This window comes from Pongo pygmaeus, chromosome 16 (genome assembly GCF_028885625.2).
Source record: "Pongo pygmaeus isolate AG05252 chromosome 16, NHGRI_mPonPyg2-v2.0_pri, whole genome shotgun sequence".
Classification (NCBI taxonomy): Eukaryota; Metazoa; Chordata; class Mammalia; order Primates; family Hominidae; genus Pongo; species Pongo pygmaeus.
In genome coordinates, this window is record NC_072389.2 from 72,913,809 (window position 1) to 72,933,178 (window position 19,370).

Sequence of the window (19,370 nt, forward strand, 5' to 3'; positions counted from 1 at the left end):
GAAATGGCACAGATTAAAGAGATGGAAGATGACTGGACACTGTAGCTCATAGCTGTAATCCCAGCACTTTAGGAGGCTGAGAGAGGAGGACTGCTTGAGGCCAGGAGTTTGATACCAGCCTGGACAATATAGACCCATCTCTATAAATATTTTTTTTAAATTAGCCATGCATGGTGGTGTGTACATGTAGTCCCAGCCATTTGGGAGGCTAAGGCAGGAGGATCATTTGAACCCAGGAGACTGAGGCTGCAGTGAGCTATGATCACACCACTGTACTCTAGCCTGGGTGACAGAGCAAGACCCTGTCTCAAAAAATTTTTTTTAAAAATTAAAAAATATATGGAGGTGTCCAGGTGCGGTGGCTCACACCTGTAATCCCAACATTTTGGGAGGCCAAGGCGGGTGGATCACCTGAGGTCAGGAGTTCGAGATCAGTATGACCAACATGGTGAAACCCTGTCTCTACTAAAAATACAAAATTAGGCTGGGCGCAGTGGCTCATGCCTGTAATCCCAGCACTTTGGGAGGCCGAGGCGGGAAGATCACCTGAGGTCGGGAGTTTGAGACCAGCCTGACCAACATGGAGAAACCTCGTCACTACTAAAAATACAAAATTAGCCAGGTGTGGTGACACATGCCTGTAGTCCCAGCTACTTGGGAGGCTGAGGCAGGAGAATCACTTGAACCCAGGAGGCAGAGGTTGCAGTGAGCCGAGATCACGCCACTGCACTCCAGCCTGGGCAACAAGAGCAAAACTGTGTCTCAAAAAAAAAAAAAAGAAAAAACAAAAACAAACAAAAAAAACAGTTAACCCCACATTTTATATAAAGGGAAACTGAGGCCCAGAATGAGAAAAGATATTGCCCAAGGACACTCTGCTGGTCAGGCTGCCAGCTGCGGTGGGTCTGAAACCTGGTTTCCTGATGCCCAGAGAGAAGGGTGCCTTTCAGAGACAACAGGAACAATTAAGAATTTTTAGGGCACCAAATCACTTTTGAAATATGAAAACTGAAATGGCTGAAAAAAGAGAGAACATTTTCAAAATGGCTTTCTGACTCTGGGTAAACAGTAACCACATTTTTTTTGCCTGTTGGAGGCCTGGTTTTTAATCACTCCACAAGCAGTTTTCATTTCTGTAGTAAAATTGCTTGTGGTTCTATTTAATTTGTTTCTGCAGGAGCCAGCCTTGGTGAAGATCTCCGAGGAGCTGGCGGGCATTTTAGCACAGCACGCACAGCCAGTCAATGAGAAACGGTTCCCGACGTGGAGGAAATTCCTCCAAACATTTCTCAGTCAAGGTAAATAAGACTGTAAAGTTTCTATTGAGGATTAGTCTACACAACCTTGGATTCTAGTTTTGGGTCAACTGGGGCCAATTTAAATATTTTGCATCTCCTGTGTTGGTTTAGAAAAGTGCTCCTATGGTTTTCTTTTTCAAATGTTGCCTAAATATTTATCTTACACCCAGCCTCTTAAGTAAATAGGAACCTAGCATGCCAAGCATGGCATGGGAAGCTCAAGAATCTGGGCCTTTTTTTACACTACAAACTTCTCCTGAGAGGTGGGCTTTGGAATCAGATTACCTGGGTCTGGACCCCATCCATGACCTTGAGCAAGGTTCTTAAACCCACCAAGGCTTGGTTCCTCACTTACCTACCTTACAGGGTCATTGGGTGGATTCAATGAAATACAGATATGAAAGTTTCTACCACAGAACCTTACACAAAATCATCTTTAATAAGTGTTAGTTTCTCCTTCTGTTTTCTAGGAGAGCAAAAATGGTCTCACTTCCAGTTCTGAATATAGCATTTCCAAACAAGGGTTTGCTACAGTCTAGGAACAAAGTGAGCCTCCATTCTTTTCATCCTCCTACTCCTACTTCATCCTCATTTCCTAACAACATTGGGTGGTCTATGAATGAGGGAATGAATGGAGTGAATGATGCCTGTCTACCGTCTCAGAGGTCCCTGTCGGGTGTTACACAGAGGCACGCCTATGTGACAGCCCTCAGTCTCTAGGAGGTTACAGTGCAAGACATCTTACATGCTTACCCACATGCACAAGAAGAGAGGGTTAGTATAACAGGCCAGAGAAAGCATCTTTCCACTGCTGTCAAGTGATAATAATAATCTCAGCAATAATCAATAATGATAAGATGATGTCATGTCAGATGATAACAGCAGCAGCAATAGCACAGTGATGATAAAATAGTGAGCTTAGATAGTGCTTATTATGGGCCAGGCACTCTTTTAAGTATATCTATGTTAACTTCTTCAAGCTTCCTAACCATCCTATGAGGTGGGCACCATTATCACCCTCATTTTATAGAGGTGGAAAACTGAAGTACAAAAGATTAACCTCAAATCACTCTGCTAACATATAGAAGAGCCCATGAAAAGCTACCTCTGTGCTGCTCCAGGAGTCTTGAGCAGAGCCAGTAGTTACATTTATCAGGGCTTATTGTAGCTCAATGTATGAAAGTGTATGAAAGGACAGATCTGTTGGTTGTTGGAATATACTGGCTAGGCAGGGTGTATTGGACACCCTGTTAATGAATTATTTAAGCAGGCAGTTGAATGGCAGCCATCTAACAAGATTAGTGGAAAGAGATTCTTTGCAGGGGACAGTTGTGCTAGACAACTTCCAATGTCCTTTCAACTCTAAAATTTTGTGATTCTATAAATTTCCACATGTACCCACTGACAGACAATAAGGAAAGTCAACCCCATGCATAAATGGAAGAAAATCAAGTGGCTACCACACACACACACACACACACACACACACACACACACACGATCAATAATAAGGTGTTTTTACTTTTTTTTTTTTTTTTGAGATGGAGTTTCACTCTTGTTGCCCAGGCTGGGGTGCAATGGCGCGATCTCGGCTCACTGCAACCTCCACCTCCCGGGTTCAAGCGATTCTCCTGCCTCAGCCTCCTGAGTAGCTGGGATTACAGGTGCATGCCACCATGCCCAGCTAATTTTTGTATTTTTAGTAGAGACAGGGTTTCACCATATTGGCCAGGCTGGTCTCAAACTCCTGACCTAAGGTGATCCACCACCTCGGCCTCCCGAAGTGCTGGGATTACAGGCGTGAGCCACTACGCCCAGCCTAATAAGGTTTTTTTTTTTTTTAAGTTATGGGGGGAAGACCATGATGATCTCCAGGCCCGTCCAGGTCATTAGGAAATTTCCAGATCTTCCAGCATCTGCCTGCAAAAGCCTCCCTCTAAACTATTTCTTTTCATGTGAGCTTTGTAGATGAGAAAGGCTTTCCCAGCGACTATCTCATCTGAGCTGTATAATCACAAGCTAAGGCTTCACCTCCACCTCCTGTTCATCTTTATCCTGCTTTCTCAGCCATGCTTATTTATGGAGAGCAGTACAAGCCTTATTAACTTAATTTTCTTCATGAAGACACTGAAGCTCAGAGATTGGAGGGGACTTGGGGAAAATCACACAACAAATAAGTGGTAAATGGAACACAAAGTTAGATCCTACAATTTTAGTACATTTTAAAAACCTGGTTCTTGAAAGTCATGTGTTTTCAAAGCTTCTGCCTTTCTCTCGACCCAGTGCGTACAGCAGGCCTTGCATCAATGGTCCCTAACTGAGGCAGGGTGTCTCCCAGGTTTCCCGACTCTAAGGTCACCATCTCCCTCCCTCCAGCTTCCACCATTGCCTGTTTCATTCCATTTATGTTCTCTCCAGTGTGCTTACGGCCACAAAATGTGCTAGGGTTTGATTCCTAAATTGTCATAGGATTATATCAAAAGCAATACTTTTTCATTTTAACTTTTATTTTTTGAGATAGGGTCTCACTCTATCACCCAGACTGGAGTGCAGTGGCACAATTATAGCTCACTGCAGCCTTGGCCGCCCAGGCTCAAGCAATACTCCCATCTCAGCCTTCTGAGTAGCTGGTACTACAGGCGCACACCACCACTCCCAGCTAATTTATTGTTTACAATTTACAATTTTTTTGTAGCGACAGGGTCTAACTTTGTGGCAATACCTTTTTCAGAGGGGGAAGTAATTGCTTTGTGTGGAAAAAAAATAACAGTGAAAAGGTTATGGTCATGATGCTGAGAAGATAGTACAAGTAAGCTACTTTGAAATAAAATACCCAAGTAATCTTGTAAGTTATGAATGATAGTGTGTTTCCACTGAAGCACTATCTTTCAAAACATAGGTGACAGCTAAAGCCACAAAGTTAACCAAAGCATAGAGACTCACTAGGTTTTTTACTGTTGTAGATTTTTGTCATTGTTGTTTTGTTGCATTTACCTTGCTAAATCCCCAGCAACTGGTATTTAGGTATAGTACACATGAGTAGGCCTCATTTGAAGAAAATAATGTCTCAAACAAATCAAATAGAAAAATTAGGATTTGAATATGTACCCTCCAAAATCGGTTTTCCTTTTGAAACTTGGTGTTTGTTAGGACTACCTCTGACCAAATTTATAGACATTTAAGGAAAGTGCTTTTTGGATGAAGTAACAGATGACTGCATTTGAAAACTGCTCATTTTTGCTTTGTATGCTGTTCAAAGTCTGTGGCTTACACCTGTAGGCAGAGGTCACACTTCTCCCAGCCCCCAGCAAATTTGTGAAATACAGGCCAAGTTTCTCTTAGTGCTGTCAGGTTCTAGACGGCACCCTATCTATGGAACACTTTGTTGTTTTTACTTGTAAATTATTTAACTCTTTACAAATAATATCTTAAATTTTTTCTCTACAAAGAGGACATATACAGTAAGATTTGTAAGTTGGGCCTAAAAACAGAAGATTGGGGCTATGTAATTTTTGTGGACACCACTGAGATAGCCCACAAATTAGCCAGAAAGATGTTATTGCTGTGCTTGAACATCAGACTTGGCTCTATGATTTTGGCATTCAAAGCAAAGGGTAAAATGTAATAAATTATAAAGCTCTCATTATCAGCAGAGAGAGCATATGTGTTCTTCAAACACGGCAATATCTCTTGGTTCTATATTTTTAAAAACGTTTTATAACTGGCTTTATATAGAAGTCCTTTGGCTGACGTGATGGTCAGTGTTCTCTCTGCCGGCAAAAAGCCCAAACCTGTCAAACCTTCAAAAAGCAGTGAAGTTTACCAAAAAGAGCACATTGGTCATCAAGATGTCAACTGTTGACTATGGGCAGTTAATTCCCCATGAGGGATTTGACCATAATTCTTGGGTTCCCTGTTTAATGAGTGGGCATAGACCCAGTGATCCTCACAGTGTCTTCAAATTATAATCAGAATCAAAACTACCATTCATTGAGCCCTACAATATACCAAGCATTGGGCTAAATATTATAGATAGATACAGTATCTCTAAGATGCACAACAATCTAATGAGGTAGGCTTTATTATGCCCATATTATGGATAAAGAAAAATAAGTTCAGAGAATGTAAGCTACTTGCCCAAAGTCTCTCAAGACGTGGCAGATGCAGAATCTGAGCCCAAGTCAAACAAAATGCATGTGTCCTTTCACCTACTCCATGTTTTTCCCACCAGGGGGTGTGATCGAAGCATTCCCACCTGCAGACAATGTCACCAACCTGACAGTGGACATGCTGATAGAGCCCAATGGGAAAATCAGCGTGCTGTCAACAGGGGACCAGCTTCATGCTGAAAGCCCCTTCATCTCCTCTGGTACCACCATGCCTCAGACCTCAGTGGATCCCCAAGTTCTCACTTATTTGTGCCTCCAAATTGGAAAAGCCTGCAGAATGAGAGATGTGGTGGGTTACTTTTCTATAGATCTGGTGACTTTTATAGATCCAAGCACCTTGGAACAACAGGTAAGTTGAATGGATGCCACACAAAATGCTAAAATATGTAATGACTCCGCACCCTACACACCTACAGTACAACAGGGCATATGAGGGCTCTTCTAAAATGCACTGATGCTCTGATGAACTCGCTCTAAATTCAACACCTACATGGCCCATGCCAATCCAAGTGGGACCAGGCTTTATGTCTGGAAATACAGGGCCAGGGTTGTCTCGTTCAGGTACAGTTGGAGTTAAAGAGTGACTGAAGCCAGGCGCAGTGGCTTACACCTGTAATCCCAGCACTTTGGGAGGCCGAGGTGGGCAGATGCCTTGAGCTCAGAAGTTCGAGAGCAGCGTAGGCAACATGGAGAAACCCTGTCTCTACTAAAAATACAAAAATTAGCTGGGCCTGGTGGCATGCACCTGTAATTCCAGCTACTTGGGAGGCTGAGGCAGGAGAATCACTTGAACCCGGGAGGCAGAGGTTGCAATGAGATCATGCTACTACACTCCAGCCTGGGTGACAGAGTGAAACTCCATCTCAAAAAAAAAAAAAAAAAAAAGAGTGACTGAATCTCACCCCTCACAGTTCACAGCTCTGTTGATTAGGCCTTCAATTCTGTCCATTAGTGTTATCCCTATGTATCATGAAACTGTTTTATGCCATCCAAGGAGTGGAACCAGTCTAGAGCCTGTTCTATATAGAAAATCAATCACTAGAAAGGAGTTAAGAGTTCACATTTCTGTTCCTTTTCTTATCAGTAGTTTACCCACAACTTAGATTGTCTCATTTTTTTCTTTAAAAAATGTATTGAGAGATACTTCGGAAATATAAAAAGGTCTAAATAATCATATAATCAATACCATGTGCCCCTGCCCAGCTTAAGAAACAAAGTGGTGTCAATGCCACCTGCAGTCCTGTGTACTCCTTGCCAAGCACATGGCTCTTCCTCCTCCTAGAGGCCAGGAGGAAGCTACTGTCTCATACCTGGGGTTTTAATTCCCTTTCATCTCTATGCTTTCACCACACATGGATACACCCAAAAATAATGTAGAGTTTTGTTTTGCATATTTTTAACCATTTTGTAGATCATAACATTCTATTATTATTTTACTGTATGTTTTTATTTAATATTCCATTTGTGAGATTCTTCATGTGCATAGGTATGGTGCTGAGATATAATATTCAGGATAAATCATCTTTAACCTTTTTCACTTTGCTTTTCCCACCTAAAAGTATAATGTTCAAGTTCACTACTATTTCACTGGACTCATGTTTTAAAATGTTCGGTTGCTCCTATCTTAGTGCTGCGTGTCCAGACCTCTGTCTAAAGGGCGAAATGACCTCCTGGCCTTCCTCTCTCGATATCGCGATATCCTCTGGTCATCCGCATTGTACATATACTTTAGTTGTTTTAGGGTCATTATTCTCAGTTTTACAGTTCTCCATTTCAGTCAGATGATGGTTTCAAAGTGAGAGTTTATGTTTTTTGGCAGTTTTCAGCTTGTTCAATAATCATTTTCCATTTGTCTTCCTGGGCCCTCCATTGGTTTTACATTCTGTTCTCAGGCCTGTACATTGAGAGGGAAAAGGACAAACTGAAGGTCATTCGGAACTCTCCCTGTGGTGGAGGCAGGACAGAAACAACGCTCCCTGGGGAAATCTGGATGGCAGGGATGCAGGGGGAGGAGGAGCCAGGGGAGGCTGCCCTCCCCAAATATTTGTCGTAAGAAAGATTGGCTGGGTGTGGTGGTTCATGCCTGTAATCCCAGCACTTTGGGAGGCCGAAGCAGGCAGATTACTTGACCCCAGGAGTTCAGGAACAGCCTGGGCAACATAATGGGACCCCATGTCTACAAAAAATACAAAAAAATTAGCCAGGCATAGTGACATGTACCTGTAGTCCCAGCTACTCAGGAGGCTGAAGTGGGAGGATCACTTGATCCCAGCTCACTGTAGCCTCAACCTCCCACCTCCTCTGCAGTGAGCCAGGATCACATCACTGCTCTCCAGTCTGGGTGACAGAATGAGAACCTGTCTCAAAAAAAAAAAAAAAAGAAAGAAAGAAAAGAAAAAAAGGCTGGGCACGGTAGCTCACGCCTGTAATATCAGCATTTTGGGAGGCGCAGGCGGGTGGATTGCTTGAGGTCAGGAGTTCGAGACCAGCCAGGCGTGATGGTGGATGCCCTATAATCCCAGCTGCTCGGAAGGCTGAGGCAATAGAATTGCTTGAACCCAGGAGGCAGAGGTTGCAGTGAACCGAGACGATGCCACTGCACTCCAGCCTGGGTGACAGAGTGAGATTTCATCTAAAAAAAAAAAAAAAAAAAAAAAAGAAAGAAAAAAAGAAGGAGAGTGAGAAAGAGGAGAAAGCTAAAACTGTGGTCCCTGGGACAATAGGAAGGATGGAACTATGGGGACAATTGACTTGTGGCTTTTATTTATTTGAGTTTGGTATAAGGAAACTTGCACACAGAAGTCAAAAGGATCTTCTCCAAACACGATGCCAGTCCTTCCTTGGGCTTACCACCCTTCTGGGCTTCTGGCTGAAAGGTCCCACCCTTCACTTGGCTGGTTCCGTGTACCTGGCCGGTCTTGTCTCACCCTAACTTGCCCTCTGTTTTGGTCTGGTCCATCCACACACCCTGTCTCATTCCCTCTTACTCATCATATTCCCTCTACCACGGGGCCTAAACATGCTGCTCCTCCACCTTAAATGCTCTTGCCTTTTCTTTTGACCTAGTTAGCCCCTTTTCCAGCCATCACATTTCAGCTCAAGCCACATTCATTGAAGCACTTCCTGACCTTCCTGACAAAGTCAAATTCTCCTTTTTTAGGTTTTCATATCATTGTGTAGCTGTGTATGAGCATTCCTCGTACCACTTATCTCAGTTACAAATTTAAACTTATTTACATGACTATCTGATTAATATTTTTCTCCTCCTATTAATTGTAAGCTCTTTTAAGCGATGTGCTGTGTTTCTTTTTGCTCCCACACTGTATTCTCAGCACTTACTTCTGTCCTGGCACAAAGTAGGTATTCAGTAAATATTTGTTGACTGAATGAATGAACAATGGAGGAGTTCTAGCAGATGCTGGATGGTATTGCAAGGCTTTTGAAGAAGGAGCTCAAACATTCATTGGATGAATGGGATAGATAGATATTAGATTCTCTGATTTTATCATACTATGAATTCTCCTTGTCCTTTCCCATAAATACTTCAGTATATGATCATTTGTGTTATAGTTATCAACAGAATATTGGAAGAAGTTCTCAGTGACTACACCAAAGGGTGTTTCTACATTAGCAAGAGAAGTATGTTTGTTCTCTGTATAATAAATTATTTACAAATCACTGGCATATTTTCTAGCCATTTTGCAAGTGGTATCACTTCAGAAGACACCTTAATTTTTTTTCTAATTGACATGCCTTGTGATGCCATTGAAGCGACTGGCAGGCATATTATCAACCTCTCATTTTTTGTCAGTCTAACAGGTTAAAAAATTTTTGTTTTATTCAGCATTTCTTTGATTATTAGTGAAGATCCACACCTCTTCATATGTTTGTTTGCCCATTTATATATCTTTTCTTAATTGCCTAATCATATCTTTTGCCCCATTTAAATTGGACTATAATACAAATGTTGATTTGCTGGAGCTCTTTGTATATTGGAAACTGTCATTCTTTGACTATTATACATCTTGTAAATACCTTCTCTCAGATTGTCATTTGTGGCTTTCCTCTCTCTCTTTTTATTTTTGGCCATGTTTCTCCACCATAAAAATTACTATCTCTGGCCGGGTGCGGTGGCTCACGCCTATAATCCCAGCACTTTGGGTGGCCGAGGCAGGTGGATCATGAGGTCGGGAGTTCAAGACCAGCTTGGCCAATATGGTGAAACCCCATCTCTACTAAAAATACAAAAATTAGCTGGGCGTGGTGGCATGTGCCTGTAGTCCCAGCTGCCCGGGAGGCTAAGGCAGGAGAATCACTTGAACCCAGGAGGTGGAGGTTGCAGTGAGCTGAGATCACACCACTGCATTCCAGCCTGGGCGACAGTGCAAGACTCTGTCTCAAAAAAAAAAAAAAAAAAATTACTATTTCCTCCCTTGTAATTGATTAGTAATATTTTGTAGAAATGTGTTCCAAGAGTACCAAAATAGTGTATTGCTTATCAAATTCCACCAAGAAAACTTAGCATCCGTTGGCAACTTTTTCCACTACCACTATGATAGTGGTAATTTTGTATTTCTGTGGAAAATTTTCTGGTAAAATTTTATGTAGAAATTTCTGGCAATCTACTGCAAGAAACAATTTTCCTTCTCCACCTCTCATTTATGCCTGTAGGTCTGTATGTATTTATGTTAGTATGAAGTCATGGGTTTCTATTTTATTTAATGGGTTGTATTTTGATACTTTCATTGTTTCGATGCTCAGTTGTTCCAGATTTGGCCAGCGGGAGACCCTTCAGGGTGTGTCTTGTGTCCTTTTGACATGTCCTCATCATTCTTTGAGCATGTCTTACTTTCTGACACAATAAGATGTTCCAGGCTCATTTTCTATTTTCCTTGCCCTGGACCTAGGATCGACTCAGAGGCCCTGTAAGATCTGGGCTGTTAGTGCTGCCATTGCTACTGGAGTGTCACTCCTTCTGAGACCTCTCAGTGGACAGAGCTAGCAAGTACATGTGTTACATAGGTACAATACATACACACAGTTATACACATATATATGCATATAAACACACATGTACATATACATACATATATGCATCTATAACTATTTCTATATCTATCAGCGTTTATATTATAAAACCATGAGTTCCTGCCAGCATCTCCAATTTCAATCCAGCACCTCAAAGTTCTTTCTAGAATTCCCATTTTTCACACTTAAAAGTAAATATCATGAAGGATATCCTGCTTACTCTGATTTGGGGTACAATTACAATGTATCCACATTGTATGCTTGTATCAAAATAGCACATGTATGGCCAAAATATATATAACTATTACATATCAATAAAAAATACCAAAAAAAAACCCCAACCTCGTACTCATTATTTAAACTTACAAACTAAAAAAAAATAAAAATAAAAATGAAAAGCTAAATAGAACTTGGAACATAGTAACTGTGTATATTTACAAAATAAAATCCCAGGCCAGATGTGGTGGCTCATGCCTGTAATCCCAGCACTTTGGGAGGCTGAGGCAGGAGAATTGCTTGAGCTCAGGAGTTCAATACCAGCCTGGGCAACATAGAAAGGTCCAGTCTCTACCAAAAAAATTTTTTAAATAAACAAAATTAGCCAAGCATAATGGCACTCATCTGTGATCCCAGCTATTTGAGAGGCTGAGGTGGGAGGATTGCTTGGGCCCGGGAAGTCAATGCTGCAGTGAGCTGTGATTGTACCACTGTACTCCAGCCTGGGCAACAGAGACCCAGTATCCAAAGAAAAAAAGAAGAAAATCCCAGAAGCAGGAGGATCAAGATAGTCTAGAGCAGGAGTTGGTAATCAATGGCCTACAGGCTAAATCTGACCCAGCATTCATTTTATGTCAATAAAATTTTATTGGAACACTAAAAAATAAATAACTTCTCCAACAATGAGAAACTTGAGTCTTTATCCCTCAATATAGTTACTTATTTGCTTAGTCAGTTTACTTATTTGTTTAATGTAACTAATCTCCCAACCACTCCTGCCATCTTCTTTGCCTACTCTATCTGTGCCCTACCCCTCCATGCCTCATGTGCTTGGATCCCAATCCTGTCATTTGTGTTTTATTTGTAATGCTCTTCATCATACTAAAGTTGCATATAGTCAAATCCAGCTCTTTTTCTTTTTTCTTTTCTTTTTTTGTAGAGATAGGGTCTCGCTATGTTGCCCAGGCTGGTTTTGAACTCCTGGCCTTGAGCCATCCTCCTGCCTTGGCCTCCCAAAGTGCTTGGATTACAGGTGTGAGCCACTGTGCCTGGCCTCCAGCTCTTCTTCTAAATTGCTATATTACCTTGAACTTATCACTTTCCCTCATTTTCAGTTTTCTCAGCTATAAAATGAGGAGGTTAGCTTATTTTGCATCTGAGGTAACCTACAGTTCAAAACATTCTTTATTTCAATAACATTTTAAAGCGCTTATTTTCTGTATCAGCAAATTCAAATGTTAATAATAATCATCCACTTCAAAAAAATTATCACCAGGAAATAATCACAAAGATTTAAATACACATATATTAATCACATCATTATTAAGAATAGCAAAATATTTCAAATAGTCTAAATTCCAATAATAGTTTTTTTTGTTTTTTTTTTGAAGCAGAATCTCCCTCTGTTGCCCAGGCTGGAGTGCAGTGGCGTGATCTTGCCTCACTGCAATCTTTGCCTCCCAGGCTCAAGTGATTCTCGTGCCTCAGCCTCCTGAGTAGCTGGGATTACAGGCACACACCACGCCTGGCTAATTTTTGTATTTTTAGTGGAGACGGGGTTTCGCCATGTTGGAGAACATGTTGGCCTTGAACATGGCGAAACTGGTCTCGAACTCCTGGCCTCAAGTGATCCACCTGCCTTGGCCTCCCAAAGTGCTGGGATTACAGGCGTGAGCCACCGCACCTGATCTCCAACTATAGAGAATATTTAGAGCAAATTATCATAGACCAATGAAATTGCATACTATGAAGACATTAAAACTAATGTTTTTAAAGAATATTTAACAGGAAACTATAGAATAGATAAAGGTAAAAAGCAGATCACAAGCAATATATGCAATATGATAATTTTATTTAAAAATATATATATATAAATGCAGAGTTAAAAGAACCTAAAGATATATACTAAGATGTTACAAGTCATTATTTCTGGACAGCAAGATTGAAGGTGGCAGAGTAATGGTCCCCTAAAGATATCCACACCCTAATTCCCCAAATCTGTGAACATTATGTTGCATGGCAAAAGGACTTTGCATATGTGATTAAGTTAAGGATCTTGAGTTGGGAAGAGTAGCTTGCATTATCCAGGTGGACCCAATGTAATCACCAGGGTCCTTTTAAAAGAGAGGCAGGCTGGGTGCGGTGGCTCACACCTGTAATCCCAACACTTTGGGAGACCGAGGCGGGTGGATTACGAGGTCAGGAGTTTGAGACCAGCCTGACCAATATGGTGAAACCCCATCTCTACTAAAAATACAAAAATTAGCTGAGCATGGTGGTACGCGCCTGTAATCCCAGCTACTCAGGAGGCTGAGGCAGGAGAATCGCTTGAACCCGGGTGGTGGAGGTTGCAGTGAACTGAGACCATGCCACCGCACTCCAGCCTGGTGACAGAGTGAGACTCCATCTCAAAAAAAAAAAAAAAAAAAAGAGAGAGAGAGAGAGGCAGGGGGATCATAGAAAGAGAAGGATTTGAAGATGCTGTGCTGCTGGCCTTGAACACGGAGGAAGGGACCATGAGCCAATGGCATGAGCCAATGGCATGAGCCAATGAAGGCACATGGCCTCTAGAAGCCAGAAAAGGAAAGGAAACAGATTCTCCTCTAGAGTCTCCAGGAGGAACAAAGCCCTGCCCACATCTTGATTTTTAGCCCAGTAAGACTTCTGACCCACAGAACTGTAAAATAATAAATCTGTGTTGTTTTAAGCCAGTAAGTTTGTGGCAATTGGTTGCAGCAGCAATAGGATACTAATATAGAGGGTGGTTGCTATTTTGTTCTTTGTGTTTTCTGCAAAAGTAAACATGTATTATAGTCTAGGCTCAGTGGCTCATGTGTATAAACCCAGCACTTTGGGAGGCTGAGATGGGAGGATCACTTGAGTTCAGGAGTTTGAGATCAGCATAGGCAACATAGCAAAACCCTTGTCTCTACAAAAAATTTTTTAAAAATTAGCTGGAAATGGATGATGTGCACCTATAGTCCCAGCTACTCAGGAGGCTGAGGTAGGAGGATAATTTGAGCCTGGGAGATTGAGGCTGCAGTGAGCCATGATCGTGCCACTGCACTCCAGCTTGAGCAACAGAACGAGACCCTGTCTCAAAAAAATAAAAAGTAAACATGTATTATATTTCTAATCAGAAAAAAATACATGAAGAACGATAATAAAAATTTGTATAGAATGTTATTGTTTGCAAAGCACTTTCACACACATGATCTTACTCACATACACACAGGTCTTACAATAGACATGGGAAGCAGAAAACTGAGGTGACTGCATCCATTTCAAATTCATGCCCACTGGCCCCAGCTGGGCCCCATAATTTACCATGCTGACGCAGGAGGGGCAAAGGGGACTGGGGGCCAAGGCAAAATAGGTAAAATGACAGCAATGCCTCATTTGATTCACAATTGTGAATCAACTCCAGATAAGAAAGTGGAGAATTCTTTCTAGACCTAAGGAGATGAGAATGAGGTTCTAGCAGAATAGAAGTTTTGGAAATGTAGGACTTAAATATTGGAAGCATCAAGTAGAACACACGGTCATTTTGTAATCAAGGAAGAAGGGGCTGGTCCCTGGGAAATGGAGATGGTGGAGCATGGTCTAAGACTACTCCTGCCAGTGGATTTAGGTCCAGGATTTTGGTACCCTAGAAGTGGGGAAATTCTAGGCCTTCAGAGATGGCGCGCAGAGTACACGGCACTCCAGAATACACAGAGCTACAAGGCAGCCATGTTGGAGATCTGGCCTTCCCACATAGGATGATATTATGTAAAGGGATCCAAGCAGTAAACAAATAGCAGCAAAAGCTATTTCCAAATCCCAATGGGTCCTGGAGCCAGGATCAATGATAAACAGTATCTAGTAGGTTCTAGGAGGAATATGAAGTACCTACTAAAGGCTTTAAGTTGAGGAGGATGACATGTTCATTGAACAAACACCTTCGGAGGACCTACTCTGGCTTCCTGTTAGGTGCTGTGGAAATAAACAAGACATCTTCTGTATCATGACAAAGCTTATTTCATATCCATCATCCCATTTTATTTGCTATACATACATGTACACAATTATTTTATACTTGTATTGATTCATAGGTATAAATATTGCCTCCATGAGATTTTTTTAATCCTTTAGAAAATGTACTAGGCCTTGAATTTTTTTTACCTCTTCATGATGTCTAACACAATGATGGTCACATTTGACCAGCACCTGATTATTATTTGTTGATTTATGGACTTTTGGAACTTCTAGATGATTCAGATCTTTTGTAGTTAATTACTCACTTTGGGGAAACTCTAAACAAAACAAGTGTTTATTGAGCATCTATTATGTATAAGCCATTATGCTAGTTGCTAGAGAAGCTACAAAGATGCAAAAGACATGGAAGTGCCTGCCCTTAGGGAGTTCACATTCTAGTTGGGAAGATAGGCTTGAAAAATGAGTAGCTTGAAATGTAATCCCTGATGTTGGAGGTGGCGCCTGCTGGGAGGTGTTTGGGTCATGGGAGTGGGTCCTTCGTGGCTTGGTGCTGTCCTTGTGATAGTGAGTTCTGGTCATTTGAAGCTGTGTGGCACCTCCTGCTCACTCTCTCTCTTGCGCTCACTCGTGCCTTGTGAGGTTTGGGCTCTCCCTTTACCTTCCGCTCTGATTTTACCCTTCCTGTGTCCTTGCCAGAAGCTGAGCAGATACTGGTGCTGCCATGTTTCCTGTACAGCCGACAAATATCCAAACAATAGCAATCGGCAACTTCATATTTAGAAATTACTGGCATTATTACCATCTAAATCTGTTTCACTTCTTGGAAAACCAGATGTATTTTACATAGAGAGAAAAAGTAATATGGGAAGTAGAAATCTGAATAAAGAATGGACTTTAGTTAACGTGAATGTATCAATATTTGTTAACTTTAACATATTTGCTATACTAATGGGAATGGTACTAATAGGATAAACTGGATATGAGGTATGTGGGAAATCTCTGTGCTGTCTTTGCACTTTTCTGTAAATCTAAAACACTCTTATTAAAAAATACCATTGGTGGTGGCTGTACCCCCAACTCAATCAATAAAGTCATTTTAAAATATGTAATATAAAAAAAAAAGAAAAATGAGTAGCAAGGAAAGGCTTAAGTGACAACTACGGAGAACAATAAAAGAGACATCAAAAAGACAATGTCAGTTTAACGGCCAAATGATTTTTCTACACTCATTCAGACAAGAGAAAGATCCCATCTGTTGGGAGCAATCAAGAAAGGTTTTGCAGAGAAGGTGGGATTTGAGCCGAAAGAAAATTAGGATATGAGGAGGGTAAGAAAGAGTGTATTCCAAGTGAGAAACAGGCTCACTTGGTGGGAAAGAGTGGTGGGAAAAAGCACAGAACACATATGGATAAAAATGAAGATCTAAGTCTTACAAATATCATGTTGTAATATGTAAATATCAAATAAACATACATTTATATAGCAATTCTCCCATTCCTGTTCCTCATATAAAAGTCTCTAAACAAACAGATTGGCAAAGATGCTCTATATGAAAATTCCCAAATTAAAAAATTCTTTCAGAACAAGATCATGTCCTGCATTTGCAGGGACGCGGATGTAGCTGGAGGTCATTATCCTTAGTAAACTAACACAGGAACAGAAAACCAAATACCACATGTTCCCACTTATAAGTGGGAGCTAAATGATGAGAATACAGGGACACATAGAGGGGAACACCATGCACTGAGGCCTATCAAAGGGTGGAGGCTGGGAGGAGGGAGACGATCAGGAAAAATAACTCCTGGGTACTAGGGCTTAATACCTGGGTGATGAAATAATCTGTACAACAAACCCCCATGGCACAAGTTTACCTATGTAGCAAACCTGCACATGTACCCCGAACTTAAAAAAAACCACACATTGTTCTTCATATTTCACAGGAAATTGAATATATATAAGGTTCATTAATTATCATAGAATTTAGTTGAACATTTCCTACTGATATCAATAGTTTTTTAGATTGTAGCCTCTTGTTTCTTGAGGAGAATGGTGATCTGGCTTTTACCAAATAAAAGCTTCAGGTGATGGAAAAAGGAAAAAAAGTTCTTTTAGCCTGGGCATCAAGACTCATCTCTAAAATTAAAAATAAAAAATTAGGGAGAATGGAGCCAAGATGGCCGAATAGGAACAGCTCCGGTCTACAGCTCCCAGCGCGAGCGACGCAGAAGACGGGTGATTTCTGCATTTCCATCTGAGGTACCGTGTTCATCTCACTAGGGAGTGCCAGACAGTGGGTGCAGGTCAGTGGGTGAGTGCACCGTGCGCCAGCCGAAGCAGGGGCGAGGCATTGCCTCACTCGGGAAGCGCAAGGGGTCAGGGAGTTCCCCTTCCAGAGGTGACAGACGGCACCTGGAAAATCGGGCCACTCCCACCCGAATACTGTGCTTTTCCGACGGGCTTAGGAAACGGTGCCCCAGGAGAGTATAGCCCGCACCTGGCTCAGAGGGTCCTACGCCCACGGAGTCTCGCTGATTGCTAGCACAGCAGTCTGAGATCAAACAGCAAGTCGGCAGCGAGGCTGGGGGAGGGGCGCCCGCCATTGCCCAGGCTCGCTTAGGTAAACAAAGCAGCCGGGAAGCTTGAACTGGGTGGAGCCCACCACAGCTCAAGGAGGCCTGCCTGCCTCTGTAGGCTCCACCTCTGGGGGCAGAGCACAGACAAACAAAAAGACAGCAGTAACCTCTGCAGACTTAAATGTCCCTGTCTGACAGCTGTGAGGAGAGCAGTGGTTCTCCCAGCATGCAGCTGGAGATCTGAGAACGGGCTGACTGCCTCCTCAAGTGGGTCCCTGACCCCTGACCCCCGAGCAGCCTAACTGGGAGGCACCCCCCAGCAGGGGCAGACTGACACCTCACACGGCCGGCCAGGTACTCCAACAGACCTGCAGCTGAGGGTTCTGTCTGTTAGAAGGAAAACTAACAGAAAGGACATCCACACCAAAAACCCATCTGTACATCACCATCATCAAAGACCAAAAGTAGATAAAACCACAAAGATGGGGAAAAAACAGAGCAGAAAAACTGGAAACTCTAAAAACCAGAGTACCTCTCCTCCTCCAAAGGAACGCAGTTCCTCACCAGCAACGGAACAAAGCTGGACGGAGAATGACTTTGACGAGCTGAGAGAAGAAGGCTTCAGACGATCAAATTACTCCGAGCTACGGGAGGATATTCAATCCAAAGGCAAAGAAGTTGAAAACTTTGAAAAAAGTTTAGAAGAATGTATAACTAGAATAACCAATACAGAGAAGTGCTTAAAGGAGCTGATGGAGCTGAAAACCAAGGCTCGAGAACTACGTGAAGAATGCAGAAGCCTCAGGAGCCGATGCGATCAAATGGAAGAAAGGGTATCAGCCCTGGAAGATGAAATGAATGAAATGAAGCGAGAAGGGAAGTTTAGAGAAAAAAGAATAAAAAGAAACGAGCAAAGCCTCCAAGAAATGTGGGACTATGTGAAAAGACCAAATCTACGTCTGATTGGTGTACCTGAAAGTGACGGGGAGAATGGAAACAAGTTGGAAAACACTCTGCAGGATATTATCCAGGAGAACTTCCCCAATCTAGCAAGACAGGCCAACATTCAGATTCAGGAAATACAGAGAACGCCACAGAGATACTCCTCGAGAAGAGCAACTCCAAGACACATAATTGTCAGATTCACCAAAGTTGAAATGAAGGAAAAAATGTTAAGGGCAGCCAGAGAGAAAGGTCGGGTTACCATCAAAGGGAAGCCCATCAGACTAACAGCGGATCTCTCGGCAGAAACCCTACAAGCCAGAAGAGAGTGGGGGCCAATATTCAACATTCTTAAAGAAAAGAATTTTCAACCCAGAATTTCATATCCTGCCAAACTAAGCTTCATAAGTGAAGGAGAAATAAAATACTTTACAGACAAGCAAATGCTAAGAGATTTTGTCACCACCAGGCCTGCCCTAAAAGAGCTCCTGAAGGAAGCGCTAAACATGGAAAGGCACAACCGGTACCAGCCACTGCAAAATCATACCGAAATGTAAAGACCATTGAGACTAGGAAGAGACTGCATCAACTAACGAGCAAAACATCGAGCTAACATCATAATGACAGGATCAAATTCACACATAACAATATTAACTTTAAATGTAAATGGACTAAATGGTCCAATTAAAAGACACAGACTGGCAAATTGGATAAAGACTCAAGACCCATCAGTGTGCTGTATTCAGGAAACCCATCTCACGTGCAGAGACACACATAGGTTCAAAATAAAAGGATGGAGGAAGATCTACCAAGCAAATGGAAAACAAAAAAAGGCAGGGGTTGCAATCCTAGTCTCTGATAAAACAGACTTTAAACCAACAAAGATCAAAAGAGACAAAGAAGGCCATTACATAATGGTAAAGGGATTAATTCAACAAGAAGAGCTAACTATCCTAAATATATATGCACCCAATACAGGAGCACCCAGATTCATAAAGCAAGTCCTGAGTGACCTACAAAGAGACTTAGACTCCCACACATTAATAATGGGAGACTTTAACACCCCACTGTCAACATTAGACAGATCAACGAGACAGAAAGTCAACAAGGATACCCAGGAATTGAACTCAGCTCTGCACCAAGCAGACCTAATAGACATCTACAGA

The 19,370-nt window shown here is 41.9% G+C and overlaps 1 protein-coding gene and 1 long non-coding RNA gene across 10 annotated transcripts in view; one reads left to right on the forward strand and one right to left on the reverse strand.

Annotated features, from left to right (window-relative positions):
- The window catches only part of IQCH (IQ motif containing H), a 247,541-nt gene that overhangs the window by 162,258 nt on the left and 65,913 nt on the right, over window positions 1–19,370 (forward strand). For all 8 annotated transcript variants that reach the window (XM_054451129.1, XM_054451128.1, XM_054451132.1 and 5 more), the window contains 2 exons: window positions 1,178–1,298; window positions 5,530–5,816. In XM_054451129.1, the coding sequence (XP_054307104.1) occupies window positions 1,178–1,298; window positions 5,530–5,816 (408 nt within the window). The remainder of the gene's footprint in view (window positions 1–1,177; window positions 1,299–5,529; window positions 5,817–19,370) is intronic.
- The window catches only part of LOC129014121 (uncharacterized), a 101,424-nt gene continuing 86,043 nt past the window's right edge, over window positions 3,990–19,370 (reverse strand). The window contains exon 5 of one of the 2 annotated variants that reach the window (XR_008494136.2): window positions 3,990–5,737. This is a non-coding gene — a long non-coding RNA (uncharacterized LOC129014121). Of the gene's footprint in view, window positions 5,738–6,902; window positions 7,362–19,370 lie in introns of those variants that run through there. The other variant, XR_008494135.2, reaches the window with a different exon arrangement.